The following is a 24,451-nucleotide window of genomic DNA, read 5'->3' as shown; positions in this document are numbered from 1 at the left end:
CTTTGTGATTTGTCTAGAATAGATTTTTTTTTAACTTTATTTGAACACGGCACATTTTCAAATTAAAATGCATGACAGCAAACCTTTATAGAAAAGCCATTATTAAGACAAATTCAACACAACTAAAGATGATTAATTAAACTCTCCAAGCTACTAAATGTTCATGTTACATGCAGGAATTCATCATACTCAAAGTCCATAAGAATGCTAAATTACATTTTCCTGGTGCACATTTTGTGAATAAATAGTTATAAAATGCAGCTCAGTATGAAAAGCTTCAGGTGTCTCATTTGGTTCCCGTCCCACTCAGTGAAGGATAAACGGGTCCCTCCCTGCGGGCACGAGGAGAAAGACGCCACACATGGAAAGGAAGAGGAGAAATGTTTCTTCAGAGAGATTCTCATACTTCACCGGAACGTGTAGCTCTCGTCGTCGTACTCCAACTCGTCCTCGTCTCCCAGGTACCGGAACTTCCTGTACACGGTGCCATCCTGGCCCATGTAAACGATGTCCTCGTCCTCGTCGTCCTCCTCCTCATGACCTTTACTCCCTGAGCGACGCTCAGCCACGTCAACCAACTGAGCCTCCTTGAGCCGACCTCCGGCAGAGCCGCCGCGGCCGCCGTAGGAGCCCGAGGAGGCGGAGCCAAAGCCGCCGTGTCTGCCGCCGCCTCCTCCGGAGCCCAGCTTCTCGTACCCGCGGGGGGGGATGTCGGGGGGCGCTCTCTTTGAGCGGGAGTGTCTGACGATGAAGACGACGGCCACCAGCCCCAGCACCAACAGCACGGAGGCCACGATGAAGACTGCCGGATTGTCCCTGGCCGCCGCCGCCTCCTCCTCGTTTCGGAAGGCCAAGTTGGTACTGAGGACGCACACTCCTAGAAGACAAGTAGATGTGTCTCTGACAGGCCGCTTTATAAGTTTTAATGCTTTCTTTAAGCTCGGAGGAAAATCCACTGGCACTATACACTGGGCTTATGAAAAAAGACCCGCCTCTTCTGGTTCTAATTTAGTTTTAATAAAGTTCTATATTATCACGGATTCATTTCAAGTCCGATTTACACAAAAAAATGTTTAAAAAGACAAAATTAAGTATTGTTAAAGAGTTTAAATCACATTTTGATTGGTGCCCTAACTACAAATGGGTTGATCTTTTTATGGGTCAGATCAGTCTCAATAATTGCAAATGTGTGGCATTGAAATGTATTTGTAAATCCTTCTGTGTGCATTTGCAGTTATTGAGACTGATCTGACAAGTCAAAATAAAATCCTTAATGCAAAAAAATATGTAATATGATGGTATAGGCATAAAGCAGCATTTAAAAAACTTACAGTAATTGTATAGCATGTAAAACCAAAAAAGCATATTAGGATCTAATGCGTTCACATTGCAAGGGAGACATTTGGTCTACAGAACATTCCTCTGTTCCACTTCAAACCCAGTCAAGTGCCTCTTCGTCCTCCTCCGTCACCTACAAGCATGACCATCCTACCTCGCGTCTCGGTGCAGTTACAACAGTCCTGCTGCTCTGTGGTGGCCTCCTCCTCATCCCCCCCCTCTTCCTCCTCCTCCTCTTCATGGCGGCAACAAAGCAGACAGCGTCCTCCAGCCTCCAAGATGGCCCGAGCAGAACACGCGGTGCAGTTGGCCGGACCCGGGCCGCGACACTCCACGCACGATCCGTCACAGTCTTCACAGGCGTGGTGGGAATCCTGACGAGGGAAGAGAGAAAAGGACTTCTATTGGAAACACTTCTCAGCCAGACTCACAGCCGCAGCCTGCATTTTAAATCACAACCACTGGTTATGTGCCTTTGAAACGCATTCTTAGGACTCTTTTCTAGAAAGAACTGAATAGAAGTGAGCCATCGCATCTCAGCTTAACTAAATTTATTCTTGTAATGCGCTTTGAGATTCCTGCTGGAGCAGTAAAAGGTCTGCCTGGATTACATTGGCTGATTGGCTGACGGGCAGAGCCAATAAAAAGTTCACCTTTGTCACAGGATACAGGCCCATGTCGCACAGGGACTCGCAGAGGCCACCTGCGAGCCGGTACCCAGGGAAGCACGAGTCACAGGACCGGGAATCACTTCCTGCACATTCAAGTTAAGACCAAGATGAAACAGTTCCTGCAATCAAGTATTGTCGAGGCAGAGTCAAACGTCGGGCCTTTACGTCAAAATGACCGGCCGGGTGGAGGCTCCTACCCGAGCACGCTCTGCAGCTGGCGTGGCAGGCACCGCAGGCCCTGTGTGCGGCGTCGTGGTAGTATCCGCGAGGGCACGAGGGGAGGCAGCGGCCTTCTCTCCGCAGGTAGACGAGTCCCGGAGCGCAGCTTAGGCAGGCGTCCTCCTCGCCCCCGGCGCACTCGCTGCAGCTCGGGTCACACCTCTCGCACAGCCCCGAGCCCGTGTTTCCATAGTGACTATCGGGCGCATGGTGAGAGAGTAATGAGAGATTAGATTCAATTAAAGGAGATGAGATTGGAGTTTCGTTTTGTCCTCAAAGGAAATTCCTCTCGGCAGCCACTCGGTCACATGCGGCTTTGGGACCCGGAGATGATAGAAATGCAGCCGTAACTAAACATTCCAAAGCATTGCTGAGGAGAGGGAGACTCCGGTTGACTCCTGCGTTAACCCAAAGTCACACTTTTGGGTTTTGCTACGTGCCGCTTTGCTCTCGTGAAGGTCTGGAGGTATTTAGGGAGGCACGGGAACAAACAGCTGGCGTATCAGTTTAGTGTTTCCTCCAGAGTGTGTAACCGCACCTCAATTTACCGGCACATTAATTTAACTCTCTCAATCACCGCCCCAAATAAAATGACGCCTAACTGGCCTTTTGCAGGCCACATGAAGCGCTATTTAAATCTCTAGATGAATGAGCATCCGTCCCCAAACTACCGCCCTGTCCAGCTGACTGAAGCCAAAGCAACGGTTATTTGTCCCCGATGACATTCAAATGACAACGCCGCGCGTCACGTGACGGTCACACTTACCTGTGCTGGCAGGTCTCCACACACTCCTTGGCCTCTCGAAATAAGTGGATCTTACAGGCCAGACACTCGTGGCCGTGCTTCCCGACGCAGGACCGGCAGGACGCATGGCAGGGTTCACACGTCTGCCCCGACTCCTCGTAGAAGCCCTCGGGGCATCCGTCCACGCAGGTGCCATCTGTACCCACAAACGCACACAATCAGAAGGCATTCGGCAAACAAAGTCCCCCCCCCCCCCAAAAAACAAAAAACAAAGACCAAGGTGGACTCACTGAGCAGGAGGTGTCTCTGGTTGCAGCTCAGGCAGTGAGTCTTGCCAGGGCCTGAACACCGGTGGCAATATTTGTGGCAGCGGTGGCATTCCCCGCGCTGGTCTGCGTACTGCTCGGGTGAGCAGCTGTCGGGCAAAGGCACACAGTGGCCCCGGCCCTCCAGCCTCTGACCCTCCCTGCAGCCGGTACAGGAGCCGGCGTGGGAGCAGGTGAGGCACGACGCCGCGCAGTCTGCAGATAGTAAACAGCGAAGCACAGGGATTCATATTTTTACCAAATGTATCAGATCAGAAACACGGTAATAGTTTATTTATTAATAAAAGAAATTTGAAGAAAAAGGAATTCTTCATGTCACTATTTGTTTGGATATCCACCTTCTCAAAGTGTGATCTGCAGTTTTTACTTGAGATGAAAATAATCATGAAAAAAATCCCTCTGTGTCCGTTGAGCGGTGCAGCAATGCCCTTCCTTCTCCTTTCGGAGGTCTTACCGCCGGCAGCGACCTCATGAAGCAACACAAGTGGGCGTCGCCTACAACATCTTCCTCGGAGAAACACGCTACCCGCCGTGTTTTTGAAGAACAAAACCAGAGTGCCTCCTTCTCAAGGGACCGTCTCCGGCTTCTCGCGCTTCCTGTCTACAAAGTTTGACAGCTGCCTGTTAACCGCCTCAAACGGCGTCGCTATTTCAGGCTCAGCTTATGCCGGGAAACACGCTCTATACTATAATTGAGGAAAATGCATGAAGGTCGCTCTGTTTGAAGAGAATCTCTCATCTTGTCCTTCCCAAAAGTGCAAGAGTACAAGCGAGTTGCACAAGCGAACTGCCTTTTGACTTTTACCACTGAGCTGTGTGTTTTCCTCGTGCGCGCACCCACGCGAACGCAAATCAGCCTCGTCTTGGAAGCGGGCCGATACGTCGGTGCAGTTTTGTTTTTCGCGGTTGTACCTTTACATTCTCCCGTGATAGCGTCCCTGTACGCGTGGGAGGGGCACGCTGCCAGACACGCCCCGTTGTGCAGCGCCGCCTCCGGGTCCACGCAGGCGTCACAGTCGTTGGCCTTGGGGCCGTCGCACAAAGCGCAGTCCGGGTGGCAACGCAGACACTCCCTCCGCTCCTTGTCCTCGAAGAACCGCTCGGGACAGTCCGGCACACACAGTCCCTCGTGCAGAAAGTGATACTCTTCACAGCCTGCAGGAGGAGAACAGCCATTAGCGCCGCGTGGGACGAAATGTTTACTGCAAACTATTCGAAGGAGAACAAGATGGTGCAAAGACGAAATGAGCCTGAGGCCGGTGGGAACGTCCCGGCTTTGGTGTTATAATAGCTGTTACAAGAGCCATTGTGGAGGAGCGATTGTATGAAAGTGTGCGCTTGTTTCCATCATCCTGCAGTACCTGTGCAGTGCCCAAGAGGGCCGCACTCCTGGCAGGCCGGGGGGCAGCGCTGGCACTCCCCGTCGAGCAGCGTGTGCGCCGGAGGACACTCCTCCGCACACCGGTGCTCGTGTAAGAGGAGAGGCTCTTCACAGCTCAGACAGTGGGTGGCGTTCTTCCCACAGGAGGCGCAGCCAGGCGCGCAGCTGCGGCACACCGGGCCCGCAGGATAACCCCTGTGGGACGGCAGACGCACACCTCAGGAGGCAATCGGACACAAGACCCTGCAGTGGGGCGTATTGTTGATGCATCCGTGTCCATAACAGTTAAACCGGGACGCACAATGGACATAAAGGTGATGTATCACCCAACAGACACATTCACTTAAAACTTACAGGGTGCATCTTTTTTTAATTATCTATTACAAAGAAAACAAATAAATTCAGTGTCAAGCTTGAATAAATATATTTGTAGTTTTTAAATAAATAAGCCATGAATAAATGTGTGTTTTGCTGATCGGGTAGTAACAAAGAGGACATTTTACTCTTGAACTAAGGCCAAAAAGTTAAAATAGTCATCTCAGTGCTAATGGATGCTTCAAGGACCTCTTCAGCAAGGACAAGATGTGGCTTTAAACTCAAGGATGGCGCTATTTAATGGCACATAAACATCAACTGGGGTATGTCAGAATTATGGCCGCCTTTTTTTTCTTTTTGGGCTCGTCAAACGGGCATCAAACATGTGATTTCAACAGGATTTTGCCTCCGGGGTTAAATTCCTTCAGCTTTTCCAAAGGACAATAATCACTTTCTGGATAAAGCTGGAGCATAACCGGGTCCTTGTGAGCATGTACACGTCAAATGCGGTAGAAATAGGATTGACCCCTGACCTGACACACCGTTGGACACAGTGTCCCGCCTGCAGGAACAGCGGAGCCTTCCGAGTGCTCTGGCAGCGGATGCAGTGCTGAACGTCCGCACACTGCAAACAGCCTGGAGGGCAGGCCTCACACACACCGCTCAGCCGCCCGGCAAAGAAACCCCCGGGACACTTTAACACACATGTTTGCTGCGCGGTCAGGAACAACCCTGCGGGAAGAGAAAGAACATACGTCGATACCGCGCTGCAAAAATAGATTCATATGCCGCGGCGGAAGCGTGGAAATAGGACACCGGCGTCTCAGATCTGAAAGCATACAAGCATCCAATACACAGTACGGACCTTTTGCACATTTTATACACTGGTTCTTCTCTTCCCCGGAGCAGGACTCGCATGACGGGTGGCAGTTCTCACACTCTCCATCATCTGAAGCGGAAACAAAAGGTAGGAATGACGGTCCTGGCTAACAGGCCGAGCCTGAACAATTAGACGGTAGCACCCAATCCTGCAGCTTGACGCGGGAAATATCTGCTGCTAGAGTTCGATGTCAAGATGAGAGGACGAGGAAGAAAAATTGTAAGCAATCATCTAGATTGTACATTACATTTTCTTGCTATTTTATGTCGGACATGTTTCTTTGTGTATATTTATATACCAGCGTTATACACATAAAAAAGGTAGTTACAGAATATTACAGATGATAAGCTGTTGTTTCACTGGGGTCGAATGCTGTAACTTCAGAAAAACCTGATGAACTCTGCTAATCCAAATGATGCGTGTTCTGCAGTTCTGAGGCTTTAATCTAAGGATTTCTTTTTTGCTAAGATTAAAAGTTTAGTCCTGTGTGTGGTCACTGTCAACCTTTGTAATGAATGTACTTTCCTCAGTTACTTAAGTTCCTATAATTAAGATGTCTTGCCTCGCCCCAATTACCACATGTTGTTTAAAGGTCGGTGCTACTGATTCTTGAGGGGAACTCAGTGTTCTGCATTCACAATCAACTATTTCGAAGTCCGTATCTGGCCGACGTTCAGTAGCTCTGCCTGTTTCCAGTACTTAGGTTGGCACGAGGTTTCAGGGACGGTGGCACACAGACCAATTACCCTCCAAGATGTATTTTCCATCCCTGTGAAGGTACCTAAATCCCTGATTCATTAAAAGCGGACAGTTGGATTAGTGAAACACATGAGTATGAGTCTTACCGCCGCGAAAGGTCTTAATGGGACAGACCTCGTGGTCGGATACACACTCTCCGTTTTCCAGCTTCTTCCCGTCCTCACACGACAGGCAGTCGTCGCGCTCCGGGCCGCCACATGTCACACAGTCTGAATGACACTCCTCGCAGTCGTTGGTGTCTTCGTCGCCATAGAAACCACCAGGACACGATGAAACACATCTCCCCTCTGAAAAAACCCCCCCAACCTTTTCTGTTTTTCTTTTTATGAAAACCATAAATGTATGTAAAAAAATTGTGGAATCATCTTGTAAAACACAATGAAATGTCGGATACGAAATTCGCCAACAAAAAGTGAGGAGATCAAATTAGCTCAACGTGCTGTAATATTTAAATGCCTCATCGGGTCCTGACACAAGAACAAACAGTATTAGTCACTAACAAAATAAACCTGCTAGAAAAAAAACCTGCTAGCAAAATTTGTGCAAATATGATGTGTTCTACCTGAGTATTTCTATGAAGGGAAACTATGTTATAAATAAAAAAATATATATATATTTTTTGTCCACTACATTGATCTGACACCTATAATTACTATTTAACTTAGGAATTAAGGTTAAGGTCAATGACACTTTTGAATCAAAAATGCCACACAGAATAAACTACACAACACAATTTACAATTCAAAAACAACACTGCTACTTTCTCCACAATGCATCAGTGAACAATAATCAAACCTAATAAAGAACACTGACATTTTCAATACAAGACTGCAAAACATCATTGACGTTTTAAGCACAAAAAATGCTGCTGCCTGCCTCGTGGCGTCGACCGACTCGGTGGTTCTACCTGACAGGAAGAGGTCGGTCTCACACCAGTAGCACTCGTGCTCATCACAGCTCACGCAGTTGCCATCACATGGGACGCAGGTCATGTCTACGTCCACGCTGTACGTCTTAGCCGGGCAGTTCCTGTAGCAGCCGTCCTGAAAACTAATAGCAGAAGCTGCGTCTACGCCTGCGGTTTACCAAACACGCAACTCCACTCCACTCTCACAGCAAAACAGGGCTCTTTTCTCTGTGCAGAGAGGCTAGATCACGCATCACGGCCACAGTGAGGCACACAGCCTTACTTGTAGAAGCCCTCAATGCAGGAGAGGCAATGCTTGGGGTTATCTGTTGAAAACAGACAAAAAAAACACCCTCTCCTTTCAAACAGGAACTACCAGGAAAAACCCTTTGAACGTTGTTGGCAACACACCGAGGAGGAAAGCTCGGCCTCCTGTAGACAAAATTTGAACCCCGGCAACCGAGGAGTGACTTACACAAGACACACTTCCTGCAGCCCTCCTCACAGGCCATGCACTCGTCGTAATCTGGATCCTCCACCTCCCCTGAGATTAAAAAAAAGAAAGAAAACCGTGTGAAAGAAAAACACAGGGTGGAAAAAAAAAAAGGAGGGCGAGATGATGCTTTTCAAGGTCACGCTCACAAATAACACTGTGACCTTGTTTACCTTCTCCACACTGCAGCTCCGCACACACTCCGTCGGAGAGGTACGAGGAGGCGTCGCACCGGAGGCAGCGAGCGGCGCCCGTGCAGAGCCGGCAGCGGGGCGAGCAGGACTCGCAGCTCCTCCCCTCGGCGTGGTAGAAGGCCTCCGGGCAGGCGTCCACGCACAGGCCTTCGTACAAGTAGCGCCGCACGCCGAACTTATCTGGGAGGGCCGAGAGTGAAGATGTGTGACACCAAACTTTCCGCTTGGTTCACGCTCACGCGGCCCATACACACAGATGTGCTGGTTCAGTCCTCACCGGTGTCACAGCTGGTGCAGTTGGCCGGCCTTGCGTCCACGCAGGTGGCACAGGTGTGGTCACACAGGTGGCACTGGCCACCTGACTGGTACTTTCCCTTTGCACACTCCGCCACACAGAGGCCGACATCTAGAGCCCTGCTCGGACAACAGCCACCAGACCACTTTTATTTCAGCAGCAACACGTCGCAATAAGGTCAAAGAAGGGGGATTTTTGGATACTGATTATTTCAAAATCTAATTTCTGTTTCAATCGACGTGCTGGTGAGCAACATATCAGGAACACTAACGCGTCCCCAACAGGGTACACAGTGAATTACAACAACAATGACACATTTTATGACTTATTACTATCAAAATGTTTTCCATTATCCAATGAATTGTTTATTCCATGAAAGGTGAAAAACTGTAATTCTCAATTTTGCATCTTCGAATATCTTGTTTGTTTGAGCAAAAGTCACAAACATGAAGATATTCAGTTTGCAGTGATTAGAAAATATAAGTCAGCTCTCAAGAAGCTAATAAAGCCAATTTGACATTTGTCTCTTAATCATTTTGCTTGAAAGATTAACTAAAATGACTCATCAATTATCACAATAGTAATCAATTTATTGGTCAATTAAGTCACCGATTGTTTTAGCTGTGCTTCATTCTAAGGCTCTGGCATATTAATTATTTAGAAAAAAAATATTTAGCATCTCCACGGTTACAAGAATACCAACACGTCCCTGACATGTTATGTGGTGACTCTACATCGGGGTAAAGCAACGACCATTAACACTCAGAGAAGCAGCGGGAGGAATTCATTCCCACTTTGACCTTTTATCGAAAGAGTCAAGACCAACTCACCGTGAAGGAGCACAGCTGATGCAGTCTTCTCTCCGCGGCCCTGTGCACTTCAGACACGTTGCATCACACGCGCGGCACTTTCTGTCAGCGTCCTGGTACTCTCCTGGGAGACGCACAGCGAGAGAACGGCGCTGACGTAGGAATGCATAATCACCCGAGGCTCAAGCAGCATATACAGAACACACTAAACATTTATACAAATTCATGACTGGCTTGTGGTTCATTCAGAATGAAACGTATGATAACATGTGTCTTGTTTTATACATATATATATATATATATATATATATATATATATATATATATATATATATATATATATATAGATAGGGATCAAATATCCATAAATCAGCCTAAAAAAGGAAATAATTGCAGGTAAAAAAGTGAGAACTATATGTGCTACGGTTCCTTTAGCTTCATGGCAGCAGTGAGCCAACACGTGGTGGAGGAAGTGGACGGTTGACTGACCGTCTTTGCACACCGTGTTAACAACACACGCTCCCTCCTGCAGGCCGTGACCGCTGGAACAGCTGCTGCAGTTCCCCCGGCTCGGCCCGACACAGGTGAGACAGCTGGCGTCACACCTGAGGAGGAAAGCACCGAGACTGAACACGTGTGCACGCAAACACACACACACGCCAACCACAAAAACCACAAACACACAGGGAAACAAAACTACGCCCATACAGGCGCACGACTAACAGCATGACAACGAGCACCACACACACACACACGCGCGCGCACACGTCCTGCCATCAGCAGATAAACAAACCACCCACACCTGCACACACGCCAGTGAGCTCACCTCCTACATGTCCTTTGCCCATCAGCTATCTCCGGGTTTGGCTCCTCGGCGTAGAAGCCGGCACTGCAGGAGGACAAACACTTCCACTCCTCCATCAAGAAGCCTCCCGCGCACCCGTCGCATGCCGCAACACCTGCACCTGATGTCGCCCGACGCAAGGGACAGTGGGTTTTCAAAAATGCACGGAGGCGTACTCCCCCCGTCGCGTGTTTTGATGACATCTCACTAGGATTTTGTGCTATTCATGACCTTTGACCCGAGCGCTCACCTGCACAGCTGGCGCAGGCCTTGTGACAGGGCTGGCATGTGCCGTCCTGCTCGTCGTGGTAGAATCCCGGCGTGCAGCTCCGCTGGCAGCGATTCCCCTGCAGACTGCGGAGGCCGGAGAGAGCATGTGGCACACGCACACACACACACAAGCAGTCATGTGAAACCATGAAGATGAATCATTGCCTAGACTGTAGACTCAGTTTTCCAACCCACAGCACCACGAGCACTTGATGAACTGAGTCATTGAACACAGCGTTCTGGGTTCTTCATACTGAACAATATGGTGATTTGACGGGGATATTTTTGCTTTCTTGTGTCGATACAAAAAAGGGTAATCAAAAAATATGTTCCCGTGTTGAGCTGTGTGTGAACAGGGAAGCAGGACACTTTCTATTATAATATGAAAAGGCAAACCTTGTAGCGTTTACTAATTGTTATCGTGCTGCAGAGTGTTTGTGTGCACGGGGGAGAATCAGTATTCGCTGCAGCTGGAAGAGAAGGAGCAATGTTTACCGAGCAGTTCATTCAACAGTCATCGGAGAGTTTTTCTCACCTTGTGCCTGGTTTGCATTGCGTGCAGATGCTGGAGGAGGTGCACCTCAAGCAGCTTTCATTGCACCTCCTGCACATATTTGCATCTGCGGGGAAATCAAACAATACACATGGAAAACACATGGCGGCGATTAATCAATCTTACTTACACACCCCTCCACTGCAGTCACATCAGCTGACTATTCATTAGCAGGCCGATGTGCAGCTGCTTCCGAACGGCTCTTTTTTAAGCCATGGCTCCTTAAACTGCCACCCGGAGGATATTCCTTCTGTTTTATTGAGTAGAACGACTACCACAAAACGCAATTCAGGAAAGCAGGTTTAAGGCCAGAAATCCAACCGTGGTCGAGGTAGAAGTTGTCCCCACAGGCGGCCGTGCAGCTATTGGTCCCCTCGGTGAGGTGATGACCCGGCTGACAGGAGGTGCACTGGTCACTGCGACTCCCGACGCAGCTCCCGCAGGAGGAAAAGCACCTCTTACAACGCCGCCGGTCGCCCCAGAATCCCCTTGGGCACTCTGATACACACATCCTGTGACACCGAGCAAAGAAAATACCAGTCTGGACCCACCATAATGTTTCCGACATGAAGAGACTGCTTATTATTTAGATTTTGTAATATGTGAGTCATCTTTTGTGCAGTATCACCAAATTCTGTCCGCTGCATTCTGGCTTTTACCAACTCTTCTCTACGCTGTTGCCAACCTTGTGCTGTTCTTGAACTTGAGAAAAAAGTGCAAACACGTGACGCAGTGCTGCGGGCTGGGCCCCTCGCAACCATCGTCACCGCATTCTGGGTCGCACGGTCCTGGAGGGGCAAATGGCTGAGTTATTCTCGTAGATGCTGACATGCCGTGTGTGCATATTTACATAAAAACAAAACACCTTCACCAGCAAAACACAGTTTAGCTGCTGTCTGAGCTTGAACGGGGGGCAGCGTGGTACATGACTCACCGCCGTACTCTCCGGCCGGGTCGCCGTCCGTCGGCATCTCGGCCGATCGGGCCGGTCGCCTGTGGTTCCCGGGATACGGCCACTCGGCGGTGCCGTAAAACCGCAGGGACCACGCCTTTAACGTCCCTGTGGAACCGCGGAGAAACAGGCGAGATAAGAGGCTTCGCTCGGGAGGCCCGGCCTGCATTTTTAGCTGATGTTCAACTCCAACGTGCACTTGATGATACTGCGATACTACAGCGCGGGAGAGCGGACCCAGTTCGGTGCTGCCTCTGTTCTGAGAGGAAGCTTCCTGGATTTTCAAGGTCCATTCCCCCGGCGCCTGCTCCCCCCAGCTGTGAGTCGTCATGAATTCCCAGTTCTGAAATCCCTCGGCGGAGTCGTCAAGAGGCCTAAATCAAAAGATTAAACAAGATAGTGGTATCACTACTGCTGCTAATTATACTACTGCTACAACTACTACTACTACTACATCTATTCTAGCAATATAATATTAAAGTATGGCTTCATATGCTGTGTGTTTGATGTTGGAGTTTATGGCTTGTTCAGGTGCTAAATTGAAGACTTCATCACCTTTGAGCGGTTATGTGCCGTGCTTTAAACAAGAACGTTGCTAATGGATGACTGTATGTATATGTGTAGACAGCGCGGGCTGAGAAGGCCGGTAATGTTTTCCACACATTCGGTCCGTGATTGAGCGTCGCTCTGGTCACCTGTGGGCGAGCAGCTCCGACACAGTGCCCAAAGGCGACGCGAGAGTAATGGAGAGGTCGCCGCGGCGACTGTGAGCGATGGCGACACGGACGACGACATGCTCCACATACACAACGCGGCGCAGAGGCTCGCCGGAGCAGCCCGTGGCCTCAAGCGCAGACGTCAGCGGCCAGCCGGGATGAATGGTTCTGCCGTGAGACGAGGAGACAGGGAGGGAATAAAGACACACGGCGAGCGGCGGAGATAAGAGCAGACAACGAGAAGACGCTCACGGGGGAATGGAGACGTGGAAAAGGAAGATCTAAAGGAGAATCAAAAGCACGCAAGAAGGCGCGTGAGAGAAATGGCGTGAAACCCGAGGCAGAAAAAGTGCGACGGAGGGGGAGGAGTTAAGGGAAGCCCCGAAGGGCAGCGAGAGACGCAGTGCGATACCTGCTCAGCTGGATGGAAGCCTCCTCCACACACTCGTGCTGTGTGGGGACCCGTTTCCAACGCTCGGCCTCCTTCACCATGTTCTCAGCGTCCAGCAGGCCGAAGCCATACAGGTGGCTCACTGACACACAAACACACACACACACACCGCATTAGAAGGGGCGTAAAAGCCGCTGTAGCTTATGAAAAAAACATCACACACTCCCGGGACTCTGTAGGCGTTTATTACTGTTCTGCTCACAGCATCTCATTAGTTTGTATGCTCGCTACGTGATTGTTTCCCCAAAAAAGAGCAGGGAGAACATTTACCTAAATATGCTCATCAAGCTGAACTCATCTTTGCTCATCGCATTTATTGTTAGTTTTGAGAAGATTCCAAAGAGATCAAGTCATTATTCATATCTCCAAACTGCTTGCAAGTCTTGTAAAAAAAAAAAAAAAAAAAAGTCTGTAATTAGATTTAGTAGAGCGCAAGTGGGAATACCTTCGTATCCAGCTCCATTAAAGCTCCAGTCAGGAGCAGGAAGATGATGAGATATCGATGTCCGGACAATAATGTGCTGCACGTCCCTCCAGGTTAGTAAAGGGCTGAGAAAAGGTCAAATGGAGAAAACACATCTCATCACACGATCAAACCAATTAATGCTGCCTGCATGTACGGATTGTCTGTCTGTGTGTGTGTGTGTGTGTGTGTGAGGAAGCTGCTTACTTGGCTTCCAAAGTCAGAGCGATGATGCCTGCAGCCACGGAGGAGGAGAGTGACGTCTCCGGTTCGGCCCGGCTGCAGCTCTGCCGCGGACCCAAAGCCACCTGCTCGAGGACAACACACCTTTTAGCTTTTCCATGAGACAGTTTGTACCCGCCGGTCCACGGAACCTTAACGGAGCAGACCTACATTTGGGATTTGTACCATTAGATGGTACACATTTGTCAAACATTGGGCCCCACTGAAGGTCTTTTTTTCCCTATTTTATGATCATATTACTAGTTTGTGAAGTCAATGTACATGTGCTACTTTTTTCTTCTTTTTTTTTTTTAAAGCATTGCACCTATGGTTGATATAATCCCGTTATTTTCTTCCCTGGGAGGTTATGACGCAAAACACAAAGATTACTGCCAATCAACGATAAATAAGTAAGTGATTAATTATGTATTCCACAGGAGGGCATCTCTGCTAACTTTAAGAAGCCTGTCATGTGGCCGTAGTGTCTACGCTGACACGATGGGGAAGGCCTCTCGAGTCTTTGGCTTTCAGGATGTTTACTAAGCTTCTAACTGTATAATTAGACACGTTGCAACGGCTTTGAAATGCAGCTCCTGACAAGGTTTCCAGTGCAAATGAACAACAGGCAAAGAAATACTCCTACTTTGAAATGAATAGAAAAATGCGTCATTATTCTTATTATATTATAGTCACGTACTACAGGGTCCAACTAGCTGAAACTAGCTTTAAGCTGGATTGATTGTCCAACCATTGTTACAACTATCAACAAAAATATTGTAAATGATTTTCAGATTTGTTGCCGTTATAAATATTCCATAAAGGCTCCTGCAGACTCCAAGCCTGTAGGAGGGGGGGGGGGCTTCTATGCCCTCAGGGTCTTGGAAGCAATAAAATAATTATCATAACATCAATTATTTCATAACTTCCCTGTTTAGTTCTGCACAAAAAGAAAGGGGAGTTGAGATGCAGGCGTGATAATTCCAGCTGTTCTTGGATGGACGGACTTGATCCAAAGTTTCTCTTATTTTTCCTTCTCATTTTTGCAGTAAATAACACCAGTGACCCTCAACATTCAAGGTACTGGTGAGCCAACAGCAATTCACCTCGTACAAGGTGACAGCTACAACAAAAGCAATAATGCTTTTGAGGGAAAAGCTCCACTTGAACTAAATGAAATAAGTGATTCATATTAAAAATATAGATATTTATATATGTTTGCATACATATTATATATCTGTTAGCTTTTTGGGGCTATTGTAGCAAGAGAAAAAAAAAGAAAAGAATGTATACTACGACCCAAACGTGATGCTATTCAACACTATGGCCCCCCCTCGGCACAATGGCCCTTTTGGTAACACCTTACTCACAGCCCCCGCTCACCATTTCCTCCGTCTCCCCTCCCGCGTAAGCTGTCGCAAGAGTGGAGGAGCACCGCTCCAGGTAATCGGGCCGGTTTCCACCCGGACGGCTGCTGCTGATGGAGATGGTGTAGATGCTGCTGCCGTAGCCGTCACAGGAGCAGTGGTCCCCCCTTTGCCCTCCGGACCCCGACGCCCAGACATAGACGGAGCCCCTCCCGTGCCGGCCCTGAGATGAATTTGGGACATTGGGGGTTTCATTTGTTAATGATGTTTACACGTTGATAAATGCCCTTGAAGTAAATACACAGCCCCGGGTAGGACACACAAACATAAACCAACAAGCCAAACTGTTTCTTTCTCTCACTGTTTTGATGCCATTCCGCAACGCAAGACGAGCCAGAGGCCCGGGTCCCTCCAAAGTGGCCCCGTCGTCTTCTGGCCCCCAGCTGGCTAAGTAGATATCGATATGCTGTGGTCGGAAGCTCAGTGACTGGGCCTCCACAATGTCCGTCACGTCGCCATCCAGCATACGGATGCCTACAGGTAGAGTAAATGTTTGAGTCTACATTATCCATTAAAACTTTAACCTCCAAAAGTCCTTCCCTCTCCCGGGCGCACGCCATCGCTTGAGCTCACCACCAATCCGCGCGTGGAAAGCGACTCCAACCGTGCAACGGGAGTTATTTGCAGCCGCGGCAACCGCCCCTGCACACTGTGTCCCATGGCTTCGGAGAGAGGAGGAGAACATCAGAACATGAGGTTAGATGCATATGCATGAGGAGAAGATGAGCTATTTCCGTGACATCAAAACAGTGAGAAGACAGAATCCGGAGTTGCGGATTTGCATATCCATATGTGCATGTAATTACTGAAACGTGGAAAAGGAAAGCGTGCATTGATTAAAGTTAGAATTGTGATGAGGAAAGGAAAAAACAGTTGCACAGAGATATCTAGGAACAAGAAGTACTCACTAGTTGGAAGCGTTGTTGGAATTATTCGGAGAAGGATCTTCGTCTCGCCTGTTCACATCGTAACTGGCCCGAGCATCCTGAATCGGATGGATAGTAAGTAGCAGCACGTTATGAGATGCCGGTGGCGATCTGCCTCCATTTCATCAGACAAATCACAAAGAGCATTATTCACCAGTCGACTCCACATTTAAGTGGATCAGACGTTTAATGTCCATTCCAATACTGTTGGCCGGCCTTTCCGAACCTTCGGCCCAAAAGCTCCGCCTGCAAAATCTGTCTCCGCTCTGCACTCTTACACTAAGAGCTCTGCCAAATAGCTTATGATTAATGTCCCCCATCCTCGAGAAAAGTGTCCCATCCCAGGGCACTTACATAGTTTGGCTTCAGATCTGGATGCTCTCCCTGGATGCCATCATCTAGGACAGACACCACCACACCCTTCCCAGTGTAGCCTCTCCTCCAGGCCCCCGCTATGTTCATACAGGACTTGGAGCCTTTGGGTTCATGACCGCAGTGCTGTGGATCAAATAGGGAGATATTCAATTCTAGCCCGTGGGGAGTAAAGAATAAAGCAGGGAACGTTGGCTTTGTTAGTCTGGGTTTACAAACAAACGAGACTCACATTGTACCAAAGGCTGTCCCAAATGGAATAGTTGTAGGGCGGCGTGTGAGGACGAGCAGCGGGGCGGCGTCTGGTCTCGTCCTCGGAGTAGATGTGACTCCTTCTTACTCTACTCTGGACCACTTGCTGTTGGAACCATTCCACCTTAGAGGGAACACATGCTACTGATATGGACGTATAGAAAGCTGCAGGGCTTAAGTTGTACCACTTTGGTTCAGACAAAAACATCTCAGAGACTATTAGACGGTTGGCCACAGATCAGGTAAAAACCCTCAGCGTGATTTGCAATAGATTTTCAATCTTGGATCAACATCAGGTCATTTTTGTGACAAGTTGCTTGACCTAATAGCTGCATTAGTAATGCCTAATAATAAGACCTAATAATGCAATCAACCAAATTCTCATAATTTACAGTTGAATAAGTGGTAGAAACGATGGCAAAAGCTACAAAAAACAAATAAAACCACACTTTCAAGGCAATGTGTAATACTGGGCATTGATCTGTGGTGCTTGTGTTGGGGGGATGAGTGTGTGTTTGAAAGGGGCAAAGGCACACGCCTCTGATTAATAATCCAGCACAGTCTCCTCGTATCCCGTTACTATACCTTGGTCTCCTTGGCGATGCTGAAAACCACCTCTTTATTGGACACGGTGGACCTCTTCGCCGTCCCACGGTGACGAAGACTGTAATAACCCTTCAGGTCTCCAATCTAGTGACACGGACATCAAATCCTGTGAATTAATTTGTTTTCAGGTGTGGGCTTGTTGTTCGTCCTGCTTTGTCACGGTAATAAACCGCTGTTAAATTATGAAGCTGCTTCATCAAGGTTGAAACCGTACGCCTGTGATAGTTTTCCAGGCAACGGCAACCTGAGCCACAAGACTCAAGCCACACTGCTGCCAATAGGTGTGTGTGTTTGTGTGTGTCCATTACCCAGTGACGTAAACAGTCTTTTCTAGTATGTAAGAAAAGAAGAGTGTAGATAATTTACTTTGGTATAAAAAGGTGTCATGGGTTGCATATTTTCTGTGACTGACTAGAACAAACGATGATCTTAATTTATTCCCCAATGGTTCTGTTTGTGAAATTAGCTTTTGACCTCTGACCTCAGAAATACAAAAGATAACTAGCATTAAAGGGTCTCATGCATCCCATAATGAAACATGGACCCAAGACCTACAACTTTCATTACAGCACTTCTCCCGAAGGGAATACATGTGTAGAATGTAATGGACCTGTACCTCACTTTTATTTATTTGCTTTATTATTTATTGATTACGTTGTATTTGGTCATTCTGTTGCTGTATCAGCATCTCTGGTTTAATTGGTTCCATTTCTTTTTTTATTTCTTGTAAAGTACTCTAAATAAGTTCTTACAACACCTTAATTGGAATGGCAGCAGTGCTGCATCTTGGTTATTTGGGCTGTAACTGGATAATTCATATTACTGGCTTGGTATTTGTTTCAGACACCAGTGAACATCTCAGCAGGCTTGAATACAAATGAGCAGCGGCTGATTTCTGACATAAAAAGTTCCCCACGAGTCCCCCAAAGTAAAAACTTTTGTTCCCCACACTACGGCTAATATTGTAAATTGCTTCTGCAGTAGCTTGATGGCAGTTTAGGACTACCTCTACAAGCTAAGCTTATTACCTTCTTAATCATTTTGAGACATAATAATTTGAGGCAGCTCCAAAAATGACTTTTGACTGTCATAAATGATCACGATTGACTTACATCTTGTGCCGTAATTAATTAAACATTACTTTAGCGTCTGCAGAGCAGATGGCAGGCTGTGAATTGCTTTACAAAATTCAAATGCATCTATTGAGTATCATTTATTGCTGTTGCCATAAATTATCTTAATAAGTAAGAAGACACCTTTTCACACACAGCATTTTCTATATTTGTATCCAATAAAAAACACACACAGAAATGTTAAAGAGTAATGAATACCTGGTGCTCCTTTTAATACAACTTCCATTGTGCATTGGGTTTAATGCGACAGTGTTTTAATTTGTCTGGAAAATATGTGATGTGTTTAATATGCACTTACACATGTTTTTTTTAACTTTTGCACACACTATTGTACTTTAATCACAAATATAAAATTTTGCTTTGTATCATTAGTTTTGCTGTTGCTCAGGAGGCCTCAAGCGTGTTGAGGGAGAGGCCTGCAGTCTGAGCATCCCTTTTTCTGAATGGAAGAAGAAACAGCAAACGCTTGTGTGTCCTTTGTCGTGTGCTTGTCGCCATGTCGGATGACACTCACCTGACCCATGTTAGTAAATCCATATTTCTCCGCTATTCCGTGGACGGAGTCACGGCCCCCTGTTATTCTCATGGCCCAGTCGTTGGTGTAAATCGCTGCACGACAAAACTGGAGCAGAATTCCCATTCCCAGCACCAACAAACGCACCATTGCAGCCGGGGGGTATCGAGGCTTCCTCACAGGTGGGTCGTGCACTGATCTGCTGGCGCAAAGTGGTTCTCGTCGCCGAAAAGGCCAACAAGTTTCACTGGACGTTCAGGCGGCTGAAGTTGTCGAGGCTCTCCTTCACCGGCAGCGAGCAGCTATCAAATGACTGCCTCGACACGGGGGCCGGGGATCAGCTGCACGAGGCTTTAAATTACACTAGCCGTCGTTTGCTTTATTCATTGTCCTTGTTGCCTTCTTTAAAGACACGTGCAAACATGAGTAAGAAGTGCCCAGAGACATAAATCTTAAATGCAAACACTTCCAAATATTACTAATATGTATGTGTCTTCATTAGAATCACAAATAGAAAGCAACTAAATACATTTACTCACTTCAACTACTGTACCTACAGTTTTGAAGTATTTTTACTATTTCAACATTTTTCATTTCACGCTACGTTAATACGTAAACGTACTCCACCACACAAAAAAATAATCTTTTTTTTCTTTCTCTAAATAAGAGATGTAGATGTGGTGTAGTTCAGGTTAAGATTTGACATTAAAAACAAAAAATAGGGCTGTCAATAGATTATAAAAAATTAACAATTAATCGCACATTTTGAAATTCATTATTCTCAATTAATGGCGATTAATGAATGTTGTTTTAAATGAATGTTTGTTTTTCTTTCTAAAAGACTAAATCTTAAAAGTAATGAGTAATCACTTTAGAAAATGTGTACTTTAGACACTGTTGTTTAAATGTTAATGTTATTTGAAACACAAAACTACACACATTTGATCTTCTTGGAGGCAGAAGTCCATTGGGTGGAACTAGCAACTCTTCAAGCTAGCTTAGCCAAGCAGCTAGCTTAGCATAACGGTGCTTTAAGTGGCCCGTTTGCCACTTACCACCTTCTGTTTGACACGTGGAGGAGGTCCTCTCCACAGTTCTTTGCTGTATGTCACACCTCTGTTTGTTTTACTTCCAATGCAAAAAACTATCTCCATCTTGAGTTACTGTCTTGCTTTCTCTGATGTGATTGACTGCAGCTGGCGGCCGTTTCTTTTTCGAGGTCAACTTCCGGTTTACTTCCGGAAGTAAACCGGAAGTAAACTAAGGCACGTTAACTATGTTAAAATATTTTGTTGCATTAATTTTAGCCACAATAATCGCATAGATGAATGCGTTTATGTTGATAGCCCTAAAAACACACACAGCTGTTTTTCTCCTATTCTACTAACCCATTGCATTAGCATTTCATTTTATTTGATTATTTGTGCACTGCTGTCTTGTTGTCTATTGTTACACTGTTTACTGTCACGCACCAACCGCCAAGACAAATTCCTTGTACGTTTGACATATTTTGGCAATACATGTTTCCTGATTTCCTGATTTTCCTGATTTCCTGATGACCCTTCCACAAAAAACTACGACTAGTTCAAAAGCCTTGTTACGTGTTTCTATGAGTTAAATCAATTCTTCTTTACGTTGGATATCAGGACTTGTAATGGCTGTTTTATCCAAGTAAAAGAGAAGAGAGGATGTTATCCACCCCGTTTGAAGCATGAAATTCGCATGGAATGATCAAATGAACTGATGGTAATGAACTCGGTATCATCTCATATCAATATGTAGGTTCTGCTCTGTTTCACAGGAGGTGCTCAAAATTGAAATATTTGAGCTAATACCCTTCACGTTCATGTATTTATTCCATCAGTGACATCCCTGCTTGATAAACCCTCATCATTTTGTGAAAAGGAGAAAAACCGCATTAGAGCGTCTGCGAGTGCTTTGCTTTTTCAATGTGACCACTTTGCTTTAACATGCAGATGTAGTCTCTGTCTAAACTGGTTTGTCTATGGCTTGTGTGTTTTCACTGAAAAAGCCTTATCCATATCCATGAGGATGTGTTTAGCATTGTGTGTGTGTGTGGGGGGGGGGTAATTTTTAGAAATAATATCTCCCTTAAAGCGAAGGATTTCTTTTTGTATTCCTCTTTTTTTGTTGGCCAAATGCCTTTCCCCTTGGCACCAGAGCAGCCTGTGCATTGTGAAGTGATATCCCCGCATTTAACAATCCAGTGCTTTAACTGGGTCAATCTGAAGCAATGAGGAAAAAATCTTTCATGGTGTATGAGAAGACCATCAAGATGTTCTTAAATATTAATGATGCAATTCTACGCAGATAAAAAAAAGACTAGAAACTTGAGGGGTGCAAAATTGCAGTTAGTGAATTGAGAAAATCTGTTTTTTGATTGACCGCATCAATGCAAATCTTAATTTATTCTATTTATACATTGAAATCAACCATTATATTTTAAATCAAGGTGAATTAGTTATCATGCTTTCCATAAAGGTATGCCAAGAAAAAAACTTTAAAATGCACAGAAACTTACCCAGTAATCTGTAACTATTGTGTTGTATACCTTTAAACAGTAAATTAACTCAATTTTCTTTTATCTTAACCACTTCCTTGAATTATCTTTGATTGATGACCAGTTCCAGCATCTTTTTGAGAGAATTGTCCGTAAATTAAAACAGCAAAATCAAGATCTGCTACAGAAAAAGGGCATATTTCTTAAAAATCCGCTAGCGATGAACAGTTGGGAGGAGAAACCGGAGGAGGGAGTGAACTAAAATAAATGTTTTCAATAATCCAATCCTAACTTCTCGTGCCATGTTAGTTTATTATTGCACTTTTCAGACGCCACAGCTAATTTGATGGAGAAATGCAAATGGCTGGCGTTTATAGTCAGATTATTACGAGAATGTGTGATGCAAGATGTCCTGGTGGTTTCTTTTTATTTGAATCCTGTTATTTAAGAGGAACTGTAACACCAAGCCTAGTGGAAATAATCAAGTCATCAGCACAAATAAGTTATTTTACTAATTGCATTTTTCCAGGGCAGTAATTCCAATTAATACCAGAGCATTAGTCATATAATTATGCCACTGGAGAGAAGCTATGTGTGTTGCAGGTAGATGAAGCTCACAGTGTGTACTGCATTTTGTTGGAGGATCCCCTACTAATTAAGAGTTGAGGGCATCAGCTTCTTGTTGCTGATTTGATGCTCTGGGAAATAAAGGTATAGAAAATAGTCTTTTGCCAGACTTGCCAGATGCAAAACAATTATTAAGATATCTAACCAGAATTCAAGGGAAATGTTAATGCAAATGGGCGCAAATACAAAATCTGAAACCTTTATTTTCGTTAAAGGAACAGTCATTTTTTAGACTCTTATTTTTGTAAGTTAAATGTGAAGCTACAGCCAACACAACGTTAGCTGGAAATAGGGGGGTGTAGTAAGACGGTAAGAAAATCCAATTTTGGTGCTTAATTCACGTTCACGTTGTCCACCGTGTCCTTGAATCGTAAATTACAAACAACAGGTTCATGATGCAATATGCACTCACAGTCTTTATCGTGTGCTCCACAACGGAGAAGAAAACAGCTGAACAAAACAAAGGAAAAACACCTCTCGGCGACGCAGTCCCTCCACTTTGAAGTTATCTAACGTGTCTTCAGAGAGACTGACTTTGATGTTCAGAAAACTCTTCTCAAACAGTGACACATTCCCCTGGAAATAATTGTCAACCGCGTTCCTGAGCTCATCCGACTGCCCTGCAGGCAGCGCAGGCGTGAACTCTGTATTCTTTCTTCAGAATGTTCCCTGTTTTATAAACTCTAATTGTTTGCAACATTTATTTGGCTGCATGACACATCGTGTCACATTTTGAATTCTATCATGGATTCAAAAGTTCTATTTGTCTTTTGTGTGTGCGTGTGGGGTCGGGAACACATTATTTGGACTTAAAATAAAACTCTACATCTCATCACCAAGTGTTGTAATCAGCCTCTAAAAGATGAAATGAGAATTAAGAAAAAACACGGGGCCACGTTGATAAAACCGGTCCGAGTAACAGAACAGAAACATGAACTACAGGCTTCACAGCCTCCCCCCTAAAAAAATGGTGTCAAATGGTGCCAATTTTTTTGGTGTCGCCGGTCTGCAGCGCTTCTGCGTCCTCGTTGGCCACCGTGTGTTTGCATTTCGTCGCCCATTTTTGCATCAGTGCCAGCAGAGAATTTAGCTCATCATTTATTAAACCCATCTGCAGCTATTGCGGTTGACTCAGAAAACTTGGCGGGTCGTCTTCAAATGAATACTTTTTAATTTAATTATTTACCGTGAGCCAGTGACACACGCGCCCAGTGCCGCAGCGCTACACACATGCAGATATGACCGGAAAACTGTGGGTGCGATTCCTCGCAAATCCAGAGAGCCGAGCCAGAGGATCCGCCCAGGCATTGTGTACGTGGGTGTATTTTTAATTTGGATCCTCTGGTCCACACTCGATCCATATTTTTCTTTTATTTCGGTCACTAATGAGGCGCCGATCGCAGTTCAAAGACAACACAATTCTTTCAAGTATCACTGCATCTTTGGGGCTTGTTTATTGGCATCATTGAGAAACGACGCCGCTGACGTCGCATCATTCCCCGAGTTGGCCTTCAAATGATGTTATTTTTGGGCTGGACCAAAGTTTTGTCTCCAGCACCTCTGACTCCTCCATCTGACTGACTGTGAAATGACCTCTTTAGATGTAATGTGGCAAAGTGAAAACAGAATATCTCCGCAGCAGCCTAAGCCCAATGACTCATGCAGCATTAGCTTTGCGGCTTCCTCTCAGCACGCCGAGGCTCTTGTGGTGGTTTTTCACATGCACATTATGCACGACTGTTGATGCCCGAAGACGTGGTTGTTTTTCTCCTCTTCCATTTTAAGGCGATCCTCGCCTGCTGTTGCACTGAATTGCGTGAGCCACCTTTGACCCTTGATGTTCCTTAGAAGAGACCTCTAAATAATGCTATTCTGTGTGTGTGTGTCTCTCTCTTAGTGCAGGGCTCCGTAATGACCCGAGCCTGTTTACCTCGGGTGTCAGTGTGACACACTCCGTAATGAGCAGAGCCCATTTTAACCTCGTGTGTCAGCGTGACACACCGGCAGCCCGCGTTGCTTTCCATGTTAAGCTTTTCTCCCCTTTTGTGTCTGCCGGCATTCTTGAATAGCACTGCAGCACTGCTGACAAAATAGTTACCTACCTCAGCCCAGATTCCCTGCACACACACACACGCGCACACACACACACACACACGCACTTCTTTTCTCTTTACGGATTCAAAGCCAGTCTTCTCTGGCTCCTTTGTTCCCCACTCCAGGCTGGGCTCAGATCCTCTCTGCTCTCTGTAAGCCCGCTCTGCTCTGTCATCGGG

General features: G+C 46.2%; 1 protein-coding gene across 1 annotated transcript; it reads right to left on the bottom strand.

Annotated features, from left to right (window-relative positions):
• Position 1: 1 nt before the first annotated feature.
• On the bottom strand, positions 2 to 19,284 carry pcsk5a (proprotein convertase subtilisin/kexin type 5a). The gene is made up of 37 exons (XM_040196837.2): positions 19,031 to 19,284; positions 17,363 to 17,467; positions 16,758 to 16,901; positions 16,508 to 16,651; positions 16,136 to 16,212; positions 15,801 to 15,889; positions 15,529 to 15,701; positions 15,184 to 15,390; positions 13,789 to 13,889; positions 13,564 to 13,667; positions 13,080 to 13,200; positions 12,647 to 12,835; positions 12,189 to 12,325; positions 11,934 to 12,059; positions 11,685 to 11,787; positions 11,321 to 11,511; positions 10,982 to 11,066; positions 10,427 to 10,530; positions 10,159 to 10,297; positions 9,822 to 9,937; positions 9,354 to 9,456; positions 8,506 to 8,642; positions 8,208 to 8,408; positions 8,017 to 8,085; positions 7,825 to 7,867; positions 7,542 to 7,684; positions 6,721 to 6,921; positions 5,861 to 5,944; positions 5,529 to 5,727; positions 4,661 to 4,875; positions 4,212 to 4,454; positions 3,264 to 3,494; positions 2,995 to 3,169; positions 2,207 to 2,424; positions 1,992 to 2,092; positions 1,493 to 1,712; positions 2 to 877 (listed from the first exon to the last, which is right to left on the bottom strand). Exons 1-37 carry the CDS (start codon positions 19,178 to 19,180, stop codon positions 408 to 410), a joined length of 5,658 nt encoding a protein of 1,885 aa, XP_040052771.2. The 5' UTR covers positions 19,181 to 19,284; the 3' UTR covers positions 2 to 407.
• Positions 19,285 to 24,451: the final 5,167 nt, after the last annotated feature.

Source organism: Gasterosteus aculeatus, chromosome 14 (assembly GCF_964276395.1).
Source record: "Gasterosteus aculeatus chromosome 14, fGasAcu3.hap1.1, whole genome shotgun sequence".
NCBI classification, from domain to species: domain Eukaryota; kingdom Metazoa; phylum Chordata; class Actinopteri; order Perciformes; family Gasterosteidae; genus Gasterosteus; species Gasterosteus aculeatus.
This window is presented reverse-complemented; position numbering and strand designations above follow the sequence as displayed.

Excerpts from the sequence above, each read along its gene's own strand:
- pcsk5a (XM_040196837.2), bottom strand. The coding sequence starts at position 19,180 with ATGGTGCGTTTGTTGGTGCTGGGAATGGGAATTCTGCTCCAGTTTTGT. Across the intron at positions 9,938-10,158 it reads GGGCAAAGGACATGTAGGAG|GTGTGACGCCAGCTGTCTCA; the intron begins GTGAGCTCACTG and ends TTTCCTCCTCAG. Across the intron at positions 4,455-4,660 it reads CCCTCTTGGGCACTGCACAG|GCTGTGAAGAGTATCACTTT; the intron begins GTACTGCAGGAT and ends CTCCTCCTGCAG.